General features: G+C 40.3%; 1 protein-coding gene across 6 annotated transcripts in view; it reads left to right on the top strand.

The window, feature by feature from the left end:
- The window catches only part of atp8a1 (ATPase phospholipid transporting 8A1), a 142035-nt gene that overhangs the window by 97011 nt on the left and 24731 nt on the right, over nt 1-20293 (top strand). For all 6 annotated transcript variants that reach the window (XR_009130231.1, XR_009130230.1, XR_009130232.1 and 3 more), the window contains 3 exons: nt 11217-11291; nt 12791-12913; nt 18484-18562. Coding sequence is in view for 3 of the 6 variants with exons in the window: in XM_058076633.1 (XP_057932616.1) it covers nt 11217-11291; nt 12791-12913; nt 18484-18562 (277 nt within the window). In the remaining 3 variants the exon portion in view is untranslated. The remainder of the gene's footprint in view (nt 1-11216; nt 11292-12790; nt 12914-18483; nt 18563-20293) is intronic.

Raw genomic sequence — 20293 nt, 5'->3', positions numbered from 1 at the left:
ACTACTGGATAAAAAGACACAAACAAGAAAACACACACACAGCCCAGAAGGAAAAAACTAGGAAACACCCTTCCAAGTCAATACATTCTACATTGGATTTCTTCATGGTTTTAACCCAAGAGAAGAAAATGCTAATGGTAATGCTAATGGTAATGGTTTCATTTCATTCGAACATGCATCAGATTACAATTGAATGCATCCCATAATCAGTTCCCAGTTCCACATGTCCAAAAGGAGTAGGAAGAAGCAAAGCTTATTAAATCCTACCCCTCCATCTGGTACTTTTACAATCAGTAACTGTTACATTTGTTCACTTCCTGCTTTCTTAATATAGTTTAAGTTTTTTGTTTTTTTGTTTTTTACCATAGTAAGTGTCAATATAGTGATATATATAGCACATCATGACTGGTTCAAGACTCTTCATCCTTGTATTTAGCAAACATCAACTGCTTGTATTGTTTCTTGAATTGGCTCATCGTTGTGCATTGTTTGATTTCCTTACTCAATCCATTCCATAGTTTGATTCCACATACTGAAATGCTATGGCTAGCATAACGTAGTCCTAGCATAGAAGTGTTAAAATATAAAAATATAAAATACATGGAATAAATACAGTAGAGATGTAATAAAGTTCGCCAGGACCACCGTGAAGTTTTGCCATATTTAATTGGCCGATGTGCCTTTCTTTCTTTAATATCCACTAAAGATGAATGTGAATGCCGCAGTTGTCTGGCGACACACAGCAGACCTCACACTGATTACGACTTCAAAGCGACAAGGCAGCATGAATGGGAGGGTAAAGTGCGTCCGATCAGCACCAGCTTTATCAGCGGCGGCGGCGGCGCTCCTGTGTTTTGATCTCGCTTGTCAAGTGGCGGCCCCCACTTTTAGCATCCTCCCACACTATGATGTCATAATGCACTTATAAGCTCACCATCAATGTAATGTACGACCATGTGATGGATTCCATGCTTCCTGTAAGGAGCCGTGCCTGTGGAATACATTTACTCTCTTCGCTCCATGATTGATTATGTTGGACACCACACAGCATAGCATGGTCATTTATTCCAGACAAGATGCTACAATTAACCGTAACAGCATCAGGACAGTAGATGTTGTTTTAAGGTCCACTGTTAGAAAAAAAAGTGCCTTTTTAATGATGTTCTAGCAGTATTATGTGTCCCTATAGTGTGTTTATGAGCACCAAGCATGAGGAAAATCTATCATCTCCCCCACTTGTTTGCTCCACTTTTGAGAGAAGAGGTGCTTTTGAAATGTGATGGTATCTTGAAGAAGAAAAAAAAAAGATTTTACCAAATATCACAACATCACTATCAATAAAGAAGAAGCGATGGTAAAGGGCTGGTCATCTAGCGCCATCATTTCCATGATGCAGGGCTCGACAATAACGATGTACCGATGGCCCGGGGCAAGTTAAAACAAAATTCGGGCAAGTAAATCCAATCAGTGATATTCCCGTCGGGCAAGTGCACTTTAGCATGCCGTACTGCCAAGAGTTTTTTTTTAAAGCGGTTCTTGTTGGGTGTTGGTAAAACATGGACTGCGTAATTCCGGTGGTAATTTGCAAAGCAATCCTTGCAAATCTTGAAATGGACCAATCAGAATCGTTTATTTAGACCGCGGTCCGTAATCCACAGTCCGCGTTTTACCCACACCCGTTGTTCGCGATCAACCAATCAGCGATCGTTTGACTACGACAACATCCATCATGGCGTCGCTGCCAACATCGTCTAATTCTGAAGGAAACAGCAAAAAGTGATGAAACAGTGCCTCCTAAACAAGTATTTTATTAGCGGCAGCAAATCAAATGATGGCACAGGTGAGTGAATCACATTGCTGTGACAATTTGAAGTGGTCACAATGAAACACCACCCATTAGATCCAATACCAAGTGCTGATTTTAGCACAAGCTACAAAATCTAGCGCTTCCATTTCTCTGTGGATTTTTCTCACCTTTGCTTCACAATGATTGTTTGACCATTGAGCATTTTTTCTGGATTAAAAACACTTTACTAGTACACAAATGTGTCTATTCAATAATGTTTAATTGTGGTGCACAACTTGTAAATATCACTGCTGACTACGACTACCATGTGTAAGGTAGTATGGTAGTACTCTCATTTCATCTTTATTTGAGATTCTCATGTGATGCCATAAAAAATTACATGATATCATTATGGCAGTCTTTTCATTTTACATGGGGCAAGTTCGGGCAAGTAGTTCTCACCTTAAGGATTCCCTATGGGCAAGTCATTTTGGTTTTTAATGTAGAGCCCTGTGATGACATCATCGTTTTAGCCCTCAGATTGTCTATGTCAAACTTTTGTTGGACTTCTCAAAAGTTGTGGCGAAACAAGCCCCGGGCGTCCAAGCGGTGCTGGCATTTCGGGTGGCTGATAAGGCTTGATGTGTTGAAGCTCGAGGGTATTTTTTTCCCCCCCGTATCTTAGAATGTTTTGCAGAGCATTTGGTGAAATGTCTTCATCTGAAACAGTGACGCCATGTTTGTTCACAAGGGAGTATGGTATGACGCCATATTCCACATATCAGCCTGACAATTTAATTTAATGTAATTTTAATTTTAATTTTAATTTTAATTTTAATTTTAATTTTAATTTTAATTTTAATTTTAATTTTAATTTTAATTTTAATTTTAATTTTAATTTTAATTTTAATTTTAATTTTAATTTTAATTTTAATTTTAATTTTAATTTTAATTACATTCGTTCATTCAATTTCTACCGCTTTTCCTCACGAGGGTTGCGGAGGGTGCTGGAGCCTATCCCAGCTGTCTTGGGGCGAGAGGCGGGGTACACCCTGGACTGGTGGCCAGCCAATCACAGGGCACATATAGACAAACAACCATTCACACTCACATTCATACCTATGGACAATTTGGAGTGGCCAATTAACCCACGCATGCACGGGGAGAACATGCAAACTCCACACAGAGATGGCCGAGTTTGGAATTGAACTCGGGTCTCCTAGCTATGTGACCTGCACGCTAACTACTCACACACCATGCAGCCTGGATGGATGATAATTATTTTATGATAATGTAGTAGAGCTGTCCATCAATTGAAACAACATAAAAATAGTTAATTGTGATTAATCACATTAAACTCGCAATTAATCACAGTAGGGAAGTTTGTATTCAGTTTTTGCATGTTATTTTATTCAATCATTCATTCATTTTCTCCCGCTTATCCTCACGAGAGTCGCCGGAGTTGCTGGAGCCTATCCCAGCTGTCTTCGGGCCAGAGGCGGGGTACACCCTGGACTGGTGGCCAGCCAATCACAGGGCACATATAGACAAACAACCATTCACACTCACATTCATACCTATGGACAATTTGGAGTGGCCAATTAACCTAGCATGTTTTTGGAATGTGGGAGGAAACCGGAGTACCCGGAGAAAACCCACGCATGCACGGGGAGAACATGCAAATTCCACACAGAGATGGCCGAGGGTGGAATTGAACCCTGGTCTCCTAGCTGTGAGGTCTGCGCGCTAACCACTCGACCGCCGTGCAGCCCTTAATTTAATTAAAAAAAACAAATTTAATTTAAACAAAGCAGGCTTCACTACACATCTTAAAATAAAGCCTGGCGCTCTTCTTATATGTCAGAGCTGTTTCATCATTTATTTTTTTCTTCAGGCTAACCTAGCATGTTGTTGCTGTTAAAATGTGACTAATGCAGTGTTATTCAAATAGTGGGGTGGGCCCCCCTGGGGGGCTACGAATATCAACCGATATATTCTGATATATTTTTAATGCTGATATTGGGCCGATAATTATCAGTAGCAATAATTATCGGACATCCTTAATTTTAACTTAAACAAAAGTGAAATATTGATGAATTAATCATAATGAGCAGTCTTCATTAAAATAAAAAACAACATCCAATGAGTCAGTGTGAGTCCATGAACCCTTCCAATAGAACAATTGATGATATGAAAATTCATGCTGAACTAATATCTTGCACCATATGCTCTTTTAGAATATCTAAAGTCTTCTAACACGCAAATAAATGAAAAACAACAATTTTTGTAGTTTTGTTTTCCAGTTTCAATTGTGCTTCAGGGTCGAATTCCTTCTTTTAATCAAATGTAATGCGGGTAAATATTTTATTAATCTTACTGCCACAACTTATGATGCAGTTCAAACCAAAAAATAGCTCCAGCCCTTCCCACCTCCTCCGTCCGTCTTTTTCTCCTTTTACTATCGACCAGCCATTGTAGATGAACCACGGCGTTCCGAGCCGACCACAGACCATAATCGAATCTTGGTCAGAAATTCCTCTCAGACTGTTTGTGTTCTTCTCGGCGCGGAACGGCAACATCTTTTTTAGAGCGCTAATGGTCGGCCTCTCCAAGAGACATTTTGTGTTGTTGCTTGTCTGCGGGGCTTCTCTTGTTGCCATTCTAGCGCTTCTTTTGTTGCGGTAAATGCACCTCCACGCTCTTCTGCTGGTGTGATGCTTCTTCAGGGGATATAATAGGAGACGTTCTTTCAGCCTGGAATGTAAGACTTGTCACACTGATGCCTTCCCATCACTCCCAGGTTGGGAACCTTGCAGATGCTGAAGGGGATTCTTATTATTTTTATTTTTTATTGTACCTGAGGCCGTATGACCCAGTAATACTTCAACCTCACCATGACTCCACATATTTAACTCATTTCAAAAGCCGTCCTTCCCGGAAAGATTAGTCTCTTATCTTTATCAGAAAAAAAAGGTTTGGTTCTATCATTTTCTGTTCTTTAGTAATCAGCAGTAGAACGTTGGTCAGTTTCAGCAAAATATCAGTTCTCAACGTTAAAGGAAAGAGACTTTCACTTTGACAAATTTAGCCGTATATATTTAGCCAAAATGTCTAAACCAAGGGTGAGCAAACTATGGCCCGGGGGCCACATTTGGTCCACCAAGCCCACCAGTTGCTTTCTAAGTATTTCAACTTTTAACATACAAACTGGCAACATGACTTGCAAGTCGGATGTCTTTCATTCATTTTCTACCGCCTTTCCTCACGAGGGGCGGGATACACCCTGGACTGGTGGCCAGCCAATCACAGGGCACATATAGACAAACAACCATTCACACTCACATTCATACCTATGGACAATTTGGAGTCGCCAATTAACCTAGCATGTTTTACAGATAAAAGTTTTTTTTTTTTTTTTTTACTAAATAAGACATCTGACTAGGGCTGCATGGCGGTCGAGTGGTAAGCGTGCAGACCTCACAGCTAGGAAACTAGGGTTCAATTCCACCCTCGGCCATCTCTGTGTGGAGTTTGCATGTTCTCCCCGTGCATGCATGGGTTTTCTCCGGGTACTCCGGTTTCCTCCCACATTCCAAAAACATGCTAGGTTAATTGGCCACTCCAAATTGTCCATAGGTATGAATGTAAGTGTGAATGGTTGTTTGTCTATATGAGCCCCGCCTCTCGCCCAAAGACAGCTGGGATAGGCTCGAGCATGCAATATATAATATATATATTATAGATATAATATGTTTGGCCAGATGTGTACTATACTATAGTACTATTGTAAGTACTATATGTTGTCAATTGCCTTACTCCAACAAGTTTTGGGTAATATTTAAAACCAATTTTCTGGTCGACCAGCGTTTTTGAACCTACCTGCGGCCAGTAAAGAATTTTTGGCGGTATCTGGTCAGTGGTGATAGTTGTCTTTTGGTTAGATTTCTCAAACTCAAAATGTTGTCAACCATCACTCGTCTTTAAGAGGCCCTTAAAATGAAAACACATAAAAACACATTTGACCCTAATGACAAAAAATGGCAGATTCTCAGACATGATAAAACATAAAGTAACTTTTTTTAAAAATCACATTCTGTGTTATCATCCAAAACTAAACGTGATGACAACGGGAACCGGATATCAGCTATGTTATGTCACCTATCTGTGATGTTTTACAATTATGACAATTAATACTCCAATATGCATAAAAGTGTTTTGTTAGTAATGATCATGGTTTTATTTCATTTGAACATGCATCAGATTACAATTGAATGCATCCCATAATCAGTTCACAGTTCCACATGTCCAAAAGGAGTAGGAAGAAGCAAAGGTTATTAAATCCTACCCCTCCATCTGGTACTTTTACAATCAGTAACTGTTACATTTGTTCACTTCCTGCTTTCCATAATACAGTTAAAGTTTTTTTTTTTTGAATTAGTGTTGTCCTTCACATAGATTTAAATAAAACATGAACCACGTTGCTTTGCTGGTGGTGTTTGTAGCATTTGCCACGCCAACATGTTGATACGCTTCTAACTACGTCTTACAGGACTTAGGTTTAACAACATAAACATGAATACAGCTTGAACCAGTTTTTGCTTTTTTAGCTTCACTTTCCACTGCAGTTGTGATTTGTCCGGTGCAAGATGATTGATTATATCGCAACAAATGTTTTTTTACATTTTTAGTGTCAGTTTACAAATGTCCCCACTGAGGGACGAATAAAGGAATATCTTAATCTTAGTTTCATCACGTCCACGGCATATTTACCTGGTTATAATCATGCAATTACGTTATTCCTGAAGCACGATTCCCACTTTTCCATCAAATGCCACAGTTAACTAAAGGAGCGCAGTGAGTGGGGTACTAGATTCAACCACACTCAAAGGGAAAGGGAACCATAGCAACTTCTTTCAAATAGCCAATCCTGTCGGCCACTTATGTTTGATTGACACCTTGCCACAGTGCCACAGAGCCCACTGACAGACAAGTGGCATTTATGAGGCCATTACATGAAAGCGTATTCAGGGGCTTCACGGTGACCGTGCCTTGCATTGCAAACGGCCGCCACATATTTTTGCAGCATATTTATCAGCTACTTCGTTCACTCAATGGTGGCTTTGTGCGTGGATTCTATTCGGGATTCTGCAATGCGAAGCTTAAGAGCGTAGTTCGGGACAAACGTCAAGCCTCTTCCAAAGTCCCGACATTTCTCAGCCAGTCTGTACAATCAATGATTTTTCATGAGCTGATGAATATGCAAAGAGTCTTCTAATCACCCACGGCTCAATTCCCTCCCCTCCGTTGGCTTGGGTTTTCAAGATGTGCACTGGGGGAGAGAAGCCAGCCACACCCCTCCGCTGAGTGGCCGTCAATGTGGAGAAGAAAAGGGGAAGAAAATCCTGCCTGGTACTTCCCGTAATGAGCAAATCAATGCATCTGTCCCTCGAGAGAGCTGGGAGACAGAGGACGTATTGGGGGGGGGGACCCTGAGGACCAGGCCAAAACACAGCAGTTAGCCCACGCTCTGAATAGGAGGCTTTTTTAACTTAGCACAACAATAAACAGGCCCTGGCCTCACATTGGGCTGAGCTGTAATTAATTCAGCAGTTTGACCTGCCCACTCGCTTCCACTCGTTCAGCCAACCTACTAGAAACTTCTACTCACTAAAAAACTTGCTGGAGTTATCCACATTTTTGACTTATTTACAATGGTTGGAAATAACCAGAAGTTGTTTTGAACTTGTACGTCTTTTACGTTTTCAAAGAGGTAATGATGCAACTCCACAATAGAAGAGAGCACATTTGGTGCAGTTCTGCCCCGAAAAAACAGCCACAATGTGGCAGAAGTGCATTTTATAAGAGCTCCACATGCAACGTTCCCATTGAAATACACACTGCACAGCAACTAGGAAATGAAAACACATTTTGTTGTGTTGTGCGATGGCGGTTACACATTGTACATATCTGGTATATGTCCATATCTGGATCGCCCAGGAACAGAAATGTTCTGTGTGACTTGAAAAATCAGTCAAAATCATCCAAAATGGCTGGGATGAATGAGTTAAAATGCATGAGGAGTTTTTCTCTTTCCGAATGACCTTTCCGAAAGCAATGGTATACATGGAAAGGAATATTCCAATCGCGTGTCTACATGTGCCGCTATAATCACCCAGAATAGTCAATAGGGCATGCCCAGTAAAACGTAAACACCAACATCACGTGATACCAACTTCCTGGAGTTTTTTTTTTCACTTGTTGGAATAACTCCGTATTGCCAGTTTTTCCTTCGTCCAGTCATATTTCAGCATTCGCTGAAAGAACGCACCCGGGAACAGGAAAAGATAAAGTTCAATCTTGCTAATATTTTATAATTAAGCTCGGCACATGTTTTATATAGATATATATTTTCTTTTTTAATAAAAGTGGACTTGTGAATGGCGTATAGAAGGGTTTAGATCAGGGGTGGGCAAACTTTTTGACTCGCGGGCCGCATTGATATAACAAAATTTCCGGGGGGGGGGGGGGGGCAGACTATATATTTTACACGTAACAGTCCACCTGGTATTATTGTATCTGTAAAATTGTCATGCAATCTGCTATTATTATTTATTATTTTATATTTATATTTAAATATTTTTAAAATAAAAAAATAGTATAATAATTAAAATAAAATTAAAATAATAATTATTATATTATTATGTAAAATATGCAAATATAACAATATTATTATATATAATTAATATAATAATTAGCATTAATATAATAAATATAATAATCATAATAGTTATAATAATAATATAATAATTATTATTTTAATTTTTATTATTATTATGTGCTTGTGTCTCTTTTTTCAGGAGCACTTTGTAAACAACAGACCATGTCAAACAACGAAATTGATACAACCATCAAAAGGTTGGCTCAGGCCATGATGCCAGGTTGTATGTTGAGTTTAAATTAAATACTTTTGAAATATTGGGCGGGCCGTATTCAAACACTTGGCTGGCCGGATGTGGCCCCCGGGCCGTAGTTTGCCCACCCCTGGTTTAGATTCTGTTCCACAGGTGGCGCTAATGCACACCAAAGCTGCTTGCCAACCGCCAATAAACAACAGAAGAAGAAAAACACCACGAAGAAGAACGCAGTCTGACAACTTTCCGATTGAGCGGGTACAAGATACCTCAATCGGATTGGGGAAAGGAATATTCCACCCCTGGGAATCCCATTATATATTCATTCGGATTGGCACTTTTCTTTCGGAATGAGGTGTATACAAAGGTTACATTCTTTCCGTTTCAGCAAATAACCCGAAAGGAATTGGAATATTTGGGTCCATGTAAACGTGGCTAGTGACTTATCCGACCCAGGTCCACGCAAAGACCATTTCCTTGATGGCGGATTTGTACAATATTTCAGCCAAGCTTGCTCTTGTTTTGTAAAGCTGTCTGAGAAATTTCCACTGAAACTTTGGGGTTTAGTATTAGCACAACCATATGGTAAATTAGTCAGAAAAACGCAGTAGCGGTGGATGGTTTGATAATTTTTGTGCATAGCGAGGAGAAGAGTTGGCTAACACAAACAAATACGAACTTTGAGTGAACATTCCATGCCCGTGTAAAAATGCCCCCCTCTTGTACAAAAGCAACAACCTCATGGTAGACTGCACCTGATGGAGGGGAGGCTGGGGTCTGGGTTGGATGGGCGTGGTAGTGCAGGGGGGCCCTCTCACACACACACACACACACACACACATTAAAATCTATCCTGGTCTTTACGTGCATGCCTTCTCCACCCTCAATCAAGACAGTTAAGGGGGGTTGCATTCATTCTCTTTCACAATTTAAGTGGCGGGATGAGGGGGGGTGCCCAGTGGCGGTGACTGGTGGGATACCCAAATAGGTTCCGTCCCGATTTGTGGCAGCTCATGCCTTCATAATGAAGTCAAATGAAGCGAGAAAGTGCTTGCTTAGCCTCAAACGCTGAAGCCCTGATGTTCACCAGACGTGACTGATAACAACAGTCTGCTTCCTGACCCGTCTCTGACTCACTGTCTATTTTTTAAGTAATCATAGAAAAAAATTAACCTATTTTACCATCGACACAGACATACAGTCATGTGAAGAACGTAGGGTTCAACTGTGTAAGCTAACTTTTCTACTCTTGAGCTGCTGCACACAAATGGGTGAAAATTTGTCAAAACGTGCGTCTCTACTGTATTGCTTGTGCTATTATTTTTCTGACAAATACACCACATGGTGGTGCTGTTATTCATTCATTCATTTTCTACCGCTTTGGGCGAGAGGCGGGGTACACCCTGGACTAGTGGCCAGCCAATCACAGGGCACATATAGACAAACAACCATTCACACTCACATTCATACCTATGGACAATTTGGAGTGGCCAATTAACCTAGCATGTTTTTGGAATGTGGGAGGAAACCGGAGTACCCGGAGAAAACCCACGCATGCACGGGGAGAACATGCAAACTCCACACAGAGATGGCCGAGGGTGGAATTGAACCCTGGTTTCCTAGCTGTGAGGTCTGCGTGCTAACCACTAGACTGTGTTGTTATTCAACCCCAAAATATGACCCCATAAACCATAAACCTGTGATTGGCTGGCCACCAGTCCAGGGTGTACCCCGCCTCTCGCCCAGAGACAGCTGGGATAGGCTCCAGCACCCCCGGCGACCCTCGTGAGGATAAGCGGTAGAAAATGAATGAATGAATGAATGAATAAAATAACATGCAAAAACTGAATACAAACTTCCCTACTGTGATTAATTGTGAGTTAAATGTGATTAATCACAATTAACTATTTTTATTTGATTTCAATTGTTTGACAGCTCTACTACATTATCATATAATAAAATCCATCCAGGCTGCATGGTGTGTGAGTGGTTAGCGTGCAGGTTACATAACTAGGAGACCGGTGTTCGATTCCGGCCATCTCTGTGTGGAGTTTGCATGTTCTCGCCGTGCATACGTGGGTTTTCTCTGGGTACTCCGGTTTCCTCCCACATTCCAAAAACATGCTAGGTTAATTGGCCACTCCAAATTGTCCATAGGTATGAATGTGAGTGTGAATGGTTGTTTGTCTATATGTGCCCTGTGATTGGCTGGCCACCAGTCCAGGGTGTACCCCGCTTCTCGCCCGAAGACAGCTGGGATAGGCTGCATCACCCCCGCGACCCTCTTGAGGATAAGTGGTAGAAAACGAATGAATGAATGAATGGTGCTGTCAAGCAAGCATCTTAGCATGGACACGGACATACTCCTACTTCTACTACTGAAATATGTATTTAATGTTTTTGGTGCTTCTTTGGGTGACACTCCAAAATATTCCCCTAAATGATTGAAATCAGAATGAGACATATTTACTTCTTCTGCTGCTGTTTCACTCTTGTCTTTTTTGTGTTTGTTCCCACAGATCTGGTTTGCGTTTGTGAACGGCTTTTCAGGTCAAATTCTGTTTGAGCGCTGGTGCATCGGCCTGTACAACGTGGTGAGTGTTGCTAAAAAGCTATGCTTACGGGGCGCCCCGTCAAAGAACTGCGCTTCCAATCATCTCTTCATTGGCGGATTGTGTCGCTAACATCCTGACAACTCTCCAGCGTGTTTACTGACCTTTTGTCAAAGCCCCAACCTCCCCTGTGGCCTCAACTATGTGACCAATGTGAAAGAACAACAGTTTGTTCTGCCCCAGGAAGTGTAGTTTAGCCAGGGCAGCTATGCTTGCATGATATTAAAAAGAAAGAGGAAGGGGAGTCCCACAGGGCTCTATCATGGGGCCACTCTTAATGAAGTCATATTTCATGCATGTTTTCTGATCAGGGTGGAAGTTATTTATGCAGTTAAGCGGACATTTTTGGGATGAATTCCCAGATGACCGCCTTAGGAAGACTGGGGGTTCAGTCTTTGACTTTGTGCAAATTCCTGTGGCTCCGTGGGAGTCTGTCGGAGGCAGTGGTCTGAATCCGCCCCTTCATGGAGATCTTCCTCTGAATAAGAAAGGGGTCCAGTGGTGCGTGTCGTGTGGACCCTTGCTCCTGATGGTCCCACTGAGAAGTCACACCAACTGACCCACTGAAGCCCCCCTGAAAAAACTCACCCTCACTTTTCGACTCCAATGCGAGTTAGTCAAGAGATGAGTTTTGCATGAGAGCGGATGTGAAGCTTGAGCATTGAGAAGTGAAGAAACATGAGAGGTTTTAATGTCGCTGCTCCTCCACGTACTGAATGGACCAACCAGAGGAAGGAATGAAGAGAATTCCACCAGGAATCTCAATAGGAATAGGAATAGGAATTTGCTTGAAGCTATATTTAAGGGTAGCAATAACCAAGGACCACATACTGTATACTGTATACTGTATACCACTCAGCCTTGACCATCAAACTAACTTGTTGATTCATATTTATATTTACTTATGTATCTTGAAGGGCATATTTCTTTCACTTTAATACTTTTATTTCACTAGAAAATATTACATTTGGTCTTGCATTCATTTTACATTACATACGTATGCATAAGCTCTGGCGGCACGGCGGTCGAGACCTCACGGCTAGGAGATGAGGGTTCAATTCCACCCTCGGCCATCTCTGTGTGGAGTTTGCATGTTCTCCCCGTGCATGCGTGGGTTTTCTCCGGGTACTCCGGTTTCCTCCCACATTCCAAAAACATGCTAGGTTAATTGGCCACTCCAAATTGTCCATAGGTATGAATGTGAGTGTGAATGGTTGTTTGTCTATATGTGCCCTGTGATTGGCTGGCCACCAGTCCAGGGTGTACCCCGCCTCTCGCCCGAAGACAGCTGGGATAGGCTCCAGCACCCCTCGTGAGGAAAAAGCGGTAGAAAAAGAATGAATGAATGAATGTATAAGCTCAAGACAAATATTATGCAAGTTAGGACTGTTCAACTGTTTTTGGAATTTTGTTGATCTTGGTTTGCTTCCCTTTTTTTTTCCTCTGTCTTTTCCATACACGTGTCGTAATTTCTTGTCCAGATCTTCACTGCCCTGCCTCCTCTCACTCTGGGAATATTTGAGCGATCCTGTCGGAAAGAAAATATGCTGAAGTACCCCGAGCTCTACAAAACCTCCCAGAATGCAATGGGCTTCAACACCAAGGTAGACCACTCTGCTTTACTTTTTATGTCGTCATTTTGTCCCTTTCTTATTTGGCTTAGTGTGGTGGGGGCTATCTTGTTAAGATAGCAATAAAGACGTCTTCCACGGGGTAACAGTGGGTTCCTGTACGCTCCTCACAGGCGTGGTGACCTGCTTAGTGCTGCGTGGAGGTGGATTAGAGAGCGATTGGCCATGGGGGTCAGGGGCAGGCAGGGTCAGACGGCTGGAAGGGTTTGGGGTGGTGGGTGGGCGGAAACAGAAAGACTCGAAGTTTGTCCTGGACGATTGTGCATTTATTTAAATCAGTGATGTCAATGTGTCCCAGTGGTGCTAAAAATCCAATTCAACAAGCATTTTAAATGCACTTTAAATCTGAGTCATTTTCACCCCTTTTCCCCCCGCCCTATAATGGATGTAACTTACTTTTTCAGGTGTATTAATGTATGTTCTTTACAACCTTGAACCTAAATAAAACTAAAATCATGCTGTTTGCTAACAGCAGAAAGGACACGCACCAGCAAATACGAATAGACGGTGTAGACATTGAAAGGGTGAAGGAAAATACATTTCTGGGGATCACAATACATAAAAATATGAGCTGAATATTACAAATATACAACATAAGGTGGCCAGAAATATTTCAATATTGAACAAAGCAAAATTTGTTCTCAATCAGAAATCACTTCACACTCTTTATTGCTCTCTGGTTCTACCATATCTTACTTATTGTGTGGAAATATGGGCTAATAACTATAAAAGCAATCTTCACTGGCTAAATGTACTGCAAAAAGGTCAGTAAGGATAATTCATAATGCCGCCTACAGAGAACATACTAACTCCTTATTTCTAAAATCACAAATACTTCAACTTGCTGATATAGTTCATCTTCAAACAGCTAAAATAATGCATAAGGCTAAAAATAACCAATTAGCTAAAAATGTCATCCAATACTTCTCTACAAGAGAGGAGAAATATGATCTCAGGGAAGAAGTACATTTGAAACACTTCTATGCTAGGACTACGTTATGCTAGCCATAGCATTTCAGTATGTGGAATCAAACTATGGAATGGATTGAGTAAAAACCAGTGCTATATATATCACTATATTGACAGTTACTATGGTACCCATTATGTCATTGGATGCTCATATCACCTTGTACTTCGGTACGTGACAAAAAAAAAACAAAAAAACAAAACCTTAAACTATATTAGGAAAGCAGGAAGTGAACAAATGTAACAGTTAGTGATTGTAAAAGTACCAGATGGAGGGGTAGGATTTAATAAGCTTTGCTTCTTCCTACTCCTTTTGGACATGTGGAAGTGGGAACTGATTATGGGATGCACTCAATTGTAATCTGATGCATGTTCAAATGAAATAAAACCATTACCATTACTTGGTTCCTCCCTTCCCACCTCGCACCTTAAACACCACACAGAATATTTACTTCTTATTAATTGTAATTACCATCTTTATATTTGCATTTAATAAAAGCTACTAAGTGTACAATCTCTGCAGGACTATGCAGGGTTCCCACTGTGACAAAAGATGAGCCTTTATTGGTTTCATTAGCATTCAGTGGGCTTGTTTGCCCCCCACTGGGTGCAAACTGAGGCTGCCGCTGGGAGGCTAATTGGCATAAATGTGTTTGTTCAATGAACGATCATTTAGGCAGCATCTCAGCACCAGAGAGGGAACATTTGGGAAGGGGTTTGCTTGCACTCCCGCCGGCCCTCGCTTGGCGTGTTGGCGTTGATGCACACAGTAGAGATTGAGGTCATTCTGGGCGGGGTGGAGGGGTGCAGGAGGAGGGAGTGAGCTCCCCCCTCGCAATTGGACTTTGTTTAGTGTGCAGGAAAGGTGAGGAGGTTGTGACCACGGAGGTCAACGTGTACAACAGGACTATTCAACTAGCGGCCCGTGGGCCACAGGCGGCCATGAGTGACATCAGACTTGCCCTCCGCTTCAGTTCAAGACTTGGGAGTCTCACTTTTACAGCAGATTCCTAAAAACAGCAAAGTGTGGTCATTGACTGTCCTTTATGCAGAAGGTCCTTAAAAATATCAGAGCACTTCTGCAAGTCTTTGACTCCACTTTTTGTAGTCGATCTTAAAAACAGCTGAGCACTCTGGATTTTTGACTGGCATTTTTCAGCAGGTCCACAAGAACAGCAGAGCGTGCCTGTCATATAGAGGATCTTTGACTTGTCATTTTACAGTCGGTCCTTAAAAACAGCAAAGCGTGCCTGTGAAGTCGAGTATTTGGCTCACATTTTGCACAAGATTTTTTAGAAACTCCAGAACAGTACAGTACAGTCGGCCCTCGTCACTTAGCTTTCGAACATCGCATCCTCACTCTATTATTGTTTTTTTTTTATTATTTTAATAATGAATCAATACATAGGCGCTGTTTGATGGTTCAAAATGTGTATAATTACATATTTATGGTAATGGTAATGGTTTAATTTCATTTGAACATGCATCAGATTACAATTGAATGCATCACGTAATCAGTTCCCAGTTCCACATGTCCAAAAGGAGTAGGAAGAAGCAAAGCTTATTAAATCCTACCCCTCCATCTGGTACTTTTACAATCACTAACTCTTACATTTGTTCACTTCCTGCTTTCCATAACACAGTTTAAGGTTTTTTTGTTTTTGTTTTTTTTTTAATAATGCATCTCGTACCGAAGTACAAGGTGATATGAGCATCCAACATGACATAATGGGTACCATAGTAACTGTCAAGTTACACAAGTCTTATTTGTGTTCCAAATGGCTTATTTGCTTGGATGATGTCTACGATATTGGGTAATGTGAGTGTAAAGGTGACTGTGGGAGTGTTATTGTACTTCTAGAGCAGGGGTCTCAAACTCAATTTACCTGGGGGCCACTGGAGCTAGGGTCTGGGTGAGTGAGGCTGGGCCACATCAGGTTTAAAAAAACAAAAAACAAAAAAAAACACATTTATTAAAAACAGAAAAAAATAAATAAATTAAAAAACTGTCTTCAAAGCTTTTGCTTCTGCTATACCCTAAACTTTTTCTTTTGTTTTGGTTCCGCTTTTCCACAAGAAAAGCTCTGATAAAACATTCCACTGTTTTCAAATATCTTAATTTCCCCGGGCCGCAAGTTTGGGACCCCCTTTAAACCTTTAACATACAAGCTGGCAACATGACTTTCAAGTCGTCCGAGTCATCCTGTAGTCGGGGATGTTCACATACTCCTGAGGAAAAGGGACAGAATGTATGACACTTTTACGGATAAATAATTCCAGATGGACTGTTTTTTTTTTATATACATAAACGTAAAACCGTTGCATGTATCAAATATATAGTCTGGCCCCCGGACTATTTCGTTAAGTTATCCCAACCCTGGTCTAGAGTGCTCTAATAATATTAAAAAGAGTATGTAGAAGGTTGTAAACATTTATTCTGTGCTCTAACTCCAACTCTTTCTTCGCAGAAATTCATTTTTCATGGTTGGTTAGAAGCATAGATTGGTTAGAACAGAGTGCTTTTGTTTTCATTTGTGTTTTTATTACTTTATTTATGACTACGTTTTTTTTTTTAAAGCTATGACATTATAATAAAACAAAAGTAATAGTGAAGGGAGAAGTCTCGTGTCCTGTAGGCTTCCCAAAAATGTGGCCCCAGAAGAAACAGTTGAATAGTTGTTGTGGTGTAGAAGCAGTACGTTTTGATAGAACGCTTCTCTCCCACGCTTCATTCCTGCCATTCAAACTTTTGACAGTGTGACACAAAATGGACACTTTTTAATGTTAGCTACTTGTCTTGACTAAAGATCTGAAGATCTAAAGATCTGGATGCCAGCAAAAGTGTTTTTTTTTTTTTTTTATTCTACGCCATCAGAAAGAGGCTAACATCCCAAATGTGACATTTTATTTTGAAGTTGTGGCATTAATTTCTCTGGAGCAACTCTGATGTTTTGGTCCAGCTTGGAGTTTTTTTTTTATTTCTTTTTTTTTTTTTTTTTTTTGGCAGAATACATTTCACGCTAATTTCATGCTACATGAGCCATTAGTGTTTTGCTTGGCACAGGCTTTGTAGAAAGCATATTTGAAGCAGGTTTGTTAGAGGGGGAATGATTTCATGCGGAGGGATCATCCTTCTACACACACAAGCTTTGGTCCACACCCATTAATGACCTTTAATAATTAGAATGTCAACACTGTGCGAGTGTGTTGACACCCTGCCCGTTATTCGGTTCTCACGTAAAAGGCTTGCGTCCTCATTCAATGAAGTCTTTATCAGTCAAAAAAAACATGCTTGGGAAAACCCAAACACTCACTAAACGTTGGTATTTATCGCCGGTGCAATGGCGTTACATCGGAAATGTAAACATGACCGGTAACGCGGGGTCGTCAAGTGTGTCACATCACATTTCATCTTCAACAATGGATGATGAGAAGATCATCTTGGAAGTGGAAAGCCGCCGCATTTTGTATGACACACGAACTAGACACACACAAACTAAAAAGCACATCTAAAAACCTCAGGTAGGGCTTAACAAGAAGAAACTGATGTTTGGGTTGGTCACCAGTTCAGACACAGTCTCAACTTCTTGTTTTTTTTAATGCACAAGATTAGACACATGCAATCCAGAAAATGATATGTAAATATTACACTTAGGGGGAAAAAGTGGGCTAATAAATTGACAATAAAAGCACAAATACTGCGGATTTCAGAAAACAACAGATGGAATGATACAGCACTCTACAAGAAGCAATGAAGTCTGAAAAATTAAATAATAATTAAAAAAAATTGTTACAAGTATAATGATGAAAATGGTATATTAATAATGATTATAATAATTGTCATAATAATAACAATAATAATGGTAATAATGATACAGATTGTAATAATAATGATAATAATAATAATGATCATAACAATAATAATATTACAATGGTAATAATAACAGGGGAAAGCAAGACATGAACATGATTATATCTTGCAAAAAGGGGTAGGCATTTCTAAGCTTTGGGCTTGTGATCAGATAGATGAATATAAATGTAAATAATGGAAAGTTATATTTTGATTGATGTAAGAAATGCACTGGTTGTTTCATATATTTGCCCAAATAAAATGTAAAAAAACAACAACTTCCTGTTAATGCATCAACATTAGTTGTATCATACATTAAAATGAAGAAACAAGGCTGGTCTAATAATGTTATCCATGACTGTAAGAGAGATGATAATTATCAAAATTGTTTTAATATGCCAATAAAGTACAAATAAATTGAAGGTAATAGAACTGTTACTTTTTCTCCTTTTGAGATATTTGTTAGGTTCCTTGCTTCTCACTGCCAGCCCCCCCCCAGTCACTAGGATATACAACGTGTCTGTTAGCGAGGTGGCCATTGAGCGAAGGGGCCCCGACAAAACCGCCACTTAGCCTAGCACTGGGTTAGCACAAAGGGTCCAGGTCAGAGGTCACCTGGTAGCCAGGAGCTCCATACACTCTTTGTCTCATGTTTTTTTTTCTTTCTTATTCTCTCTTCTTGGGATTTTCTACCATCTCCAACCCCCGCCTCCTTTTTTTTTTCCAGGTTTTTTGGGCTCATTGTCTGAACGGCCTCTTCCACTCAGTCATCCTCTTCTGGTTCCCTCTTCAAGCCTTCCAGCACGGTGAGGGAACGCAGTCAGCATCACATCCTTAACCTTCCTCTTGTGTTAGCTTTCTGGTATCATCTCTTATGTTAACGGGTGGGTTTTGACCCGTGTATTAAATCAGCTATAAAATACACTAAAAACAATAAGTTACCATCAAATTTGCTTCTCATGTCTTGGTTACCTTCTTAGGCTTCCTCATCCATGAAAATGTTGCTTTTAATACTTTTGGTGTGGGCATGGAGGCCTTTTTTTGTCACTATACCCCTCCATTTCTATTTCCAAAAATGGTCAAATGAACCTCAAAAGAATCATATTCATAAATTGAAGGTTCTTTTGTTACCTGGCTATTACTGAGACCTATAGAACATATCTCTTAAATCAATTAGTTTTATTTATTTTCTCATTTTAGTATTAATCACTAAAGAAACATCTATGGTGTTGGGGTGAATTTTGACCCATATATATTCATGTCAAGAAAAGGTAGAAAAAGTTATTGTTTTGAGCAACAGAACTTTAGTATAAACTGAAATGAAAAAGCAGATCATGTTTTCAGTTGTGGCTAATAATATTGCTTTATAGTCATATTATTATAACCGTATCGAAACCGACTCTAACAATACAGTGGTCATAATTTCAACCAGACCATTTTAAAATGTAGTAAAAATATTTTTTTTGGTTTTATTTTGTTGAAATAGAGTTTCCTGACAAAGTCAAAAAGCCTTGATGCAATAAACAAATGTTATGTGATTCTTTTTATGCATTAAAATGTAAAACAGGTTGTTGCCGACCCTAACACATTACACCTGTAATGAAAATATATGGCATAATAATACAAGTGGGCTGCACGGCGGAGGAGTGGTTAGCACGAAGGACTCACAGCTAGGAGACCCGAGTGTGGAGTTTGCATGTCCTCCCTGTGCATGCGTGGGTTTTCTCCTGGTATTCCGGTTTCCTCCCACATTCCAAAAACATGCACAGGGCACATATAGACACATATAGACAAACAACCATTCACACTCACATTCATACCTATGGACAATTTGGAGTGGCCAATTAACCTAGCATGTTTTTGGAATGTGGGAGGAAACCGGAGTACCCGGAGAAAACCCACGCATGCACGGGGAGAACATGCAAACTCCACACAGAGATGGCCGAGGGTGGAATTGAACTCAGGTCTCCTAGCTGTGAGGTCTGCGCTCTAACCACTCGACCGCCGTGCAGCCCATGTGCTTTTTTCTGTTTCAAATATATATATATAGTATTAAGTAAGTCATTTTCATATCATTGTAATAATTGATAGAAAGACGGTTTTCCATTTAGTATTGAGAAAGAAGCATAGAATGAACCCTCTTGTCATCCAGCCTGTTTGGTAAAGAGAGAGAGATAGAACATAAATACATATGTATATGTCCATTTATTGAGCCCGGCAAAATTATCGAGCCTGATTTTATTTATCATGCTGTTAATGAATTGAGTGATTATCGTGACAGGCCTAGCAATGATACATGCTTGTTAGCATCATTTACTCGTTCAAGAACATTGAAATTAACCCACATTATACTATTTCTCACCAATTAGCACACATTAATGTGTACATGAATGTAGACAGGAAGCGCTATTGTGTACTTTTTACTAGATGAGCTTATTTGCTGAAGGTAAAACAACAGGATCAAACTTAAAGCTCCCACATCTGGTGCTGACTGACTGACTGACAGATGGGCTGCAGTTTAAGATGTGTAGTGAAGC

The sequence above is a fragment of the Doryrhamphus excisus genome, chromosome 6, assembly GCF_030265055.1.
Source record: "Doryrhamphus excisus isolate RoL2022-K1 chromosome 6, RoL_Dexc_1.0, whole genome shotgun sequence".
NCBI classification, from domain to species: domain Eukaryota; kingdom Metazoa; phylum Chordata; class Actinopteri; order Syngnathiformes; family Syngnathidae; genus Doryrhamphus; species Doryrhamphus excisus.
The sequence above is the reverse complement of the archived record's forward strand: the minus strand, read 5'-3'. Positions and strand labels throughout refer to the sequence as shown.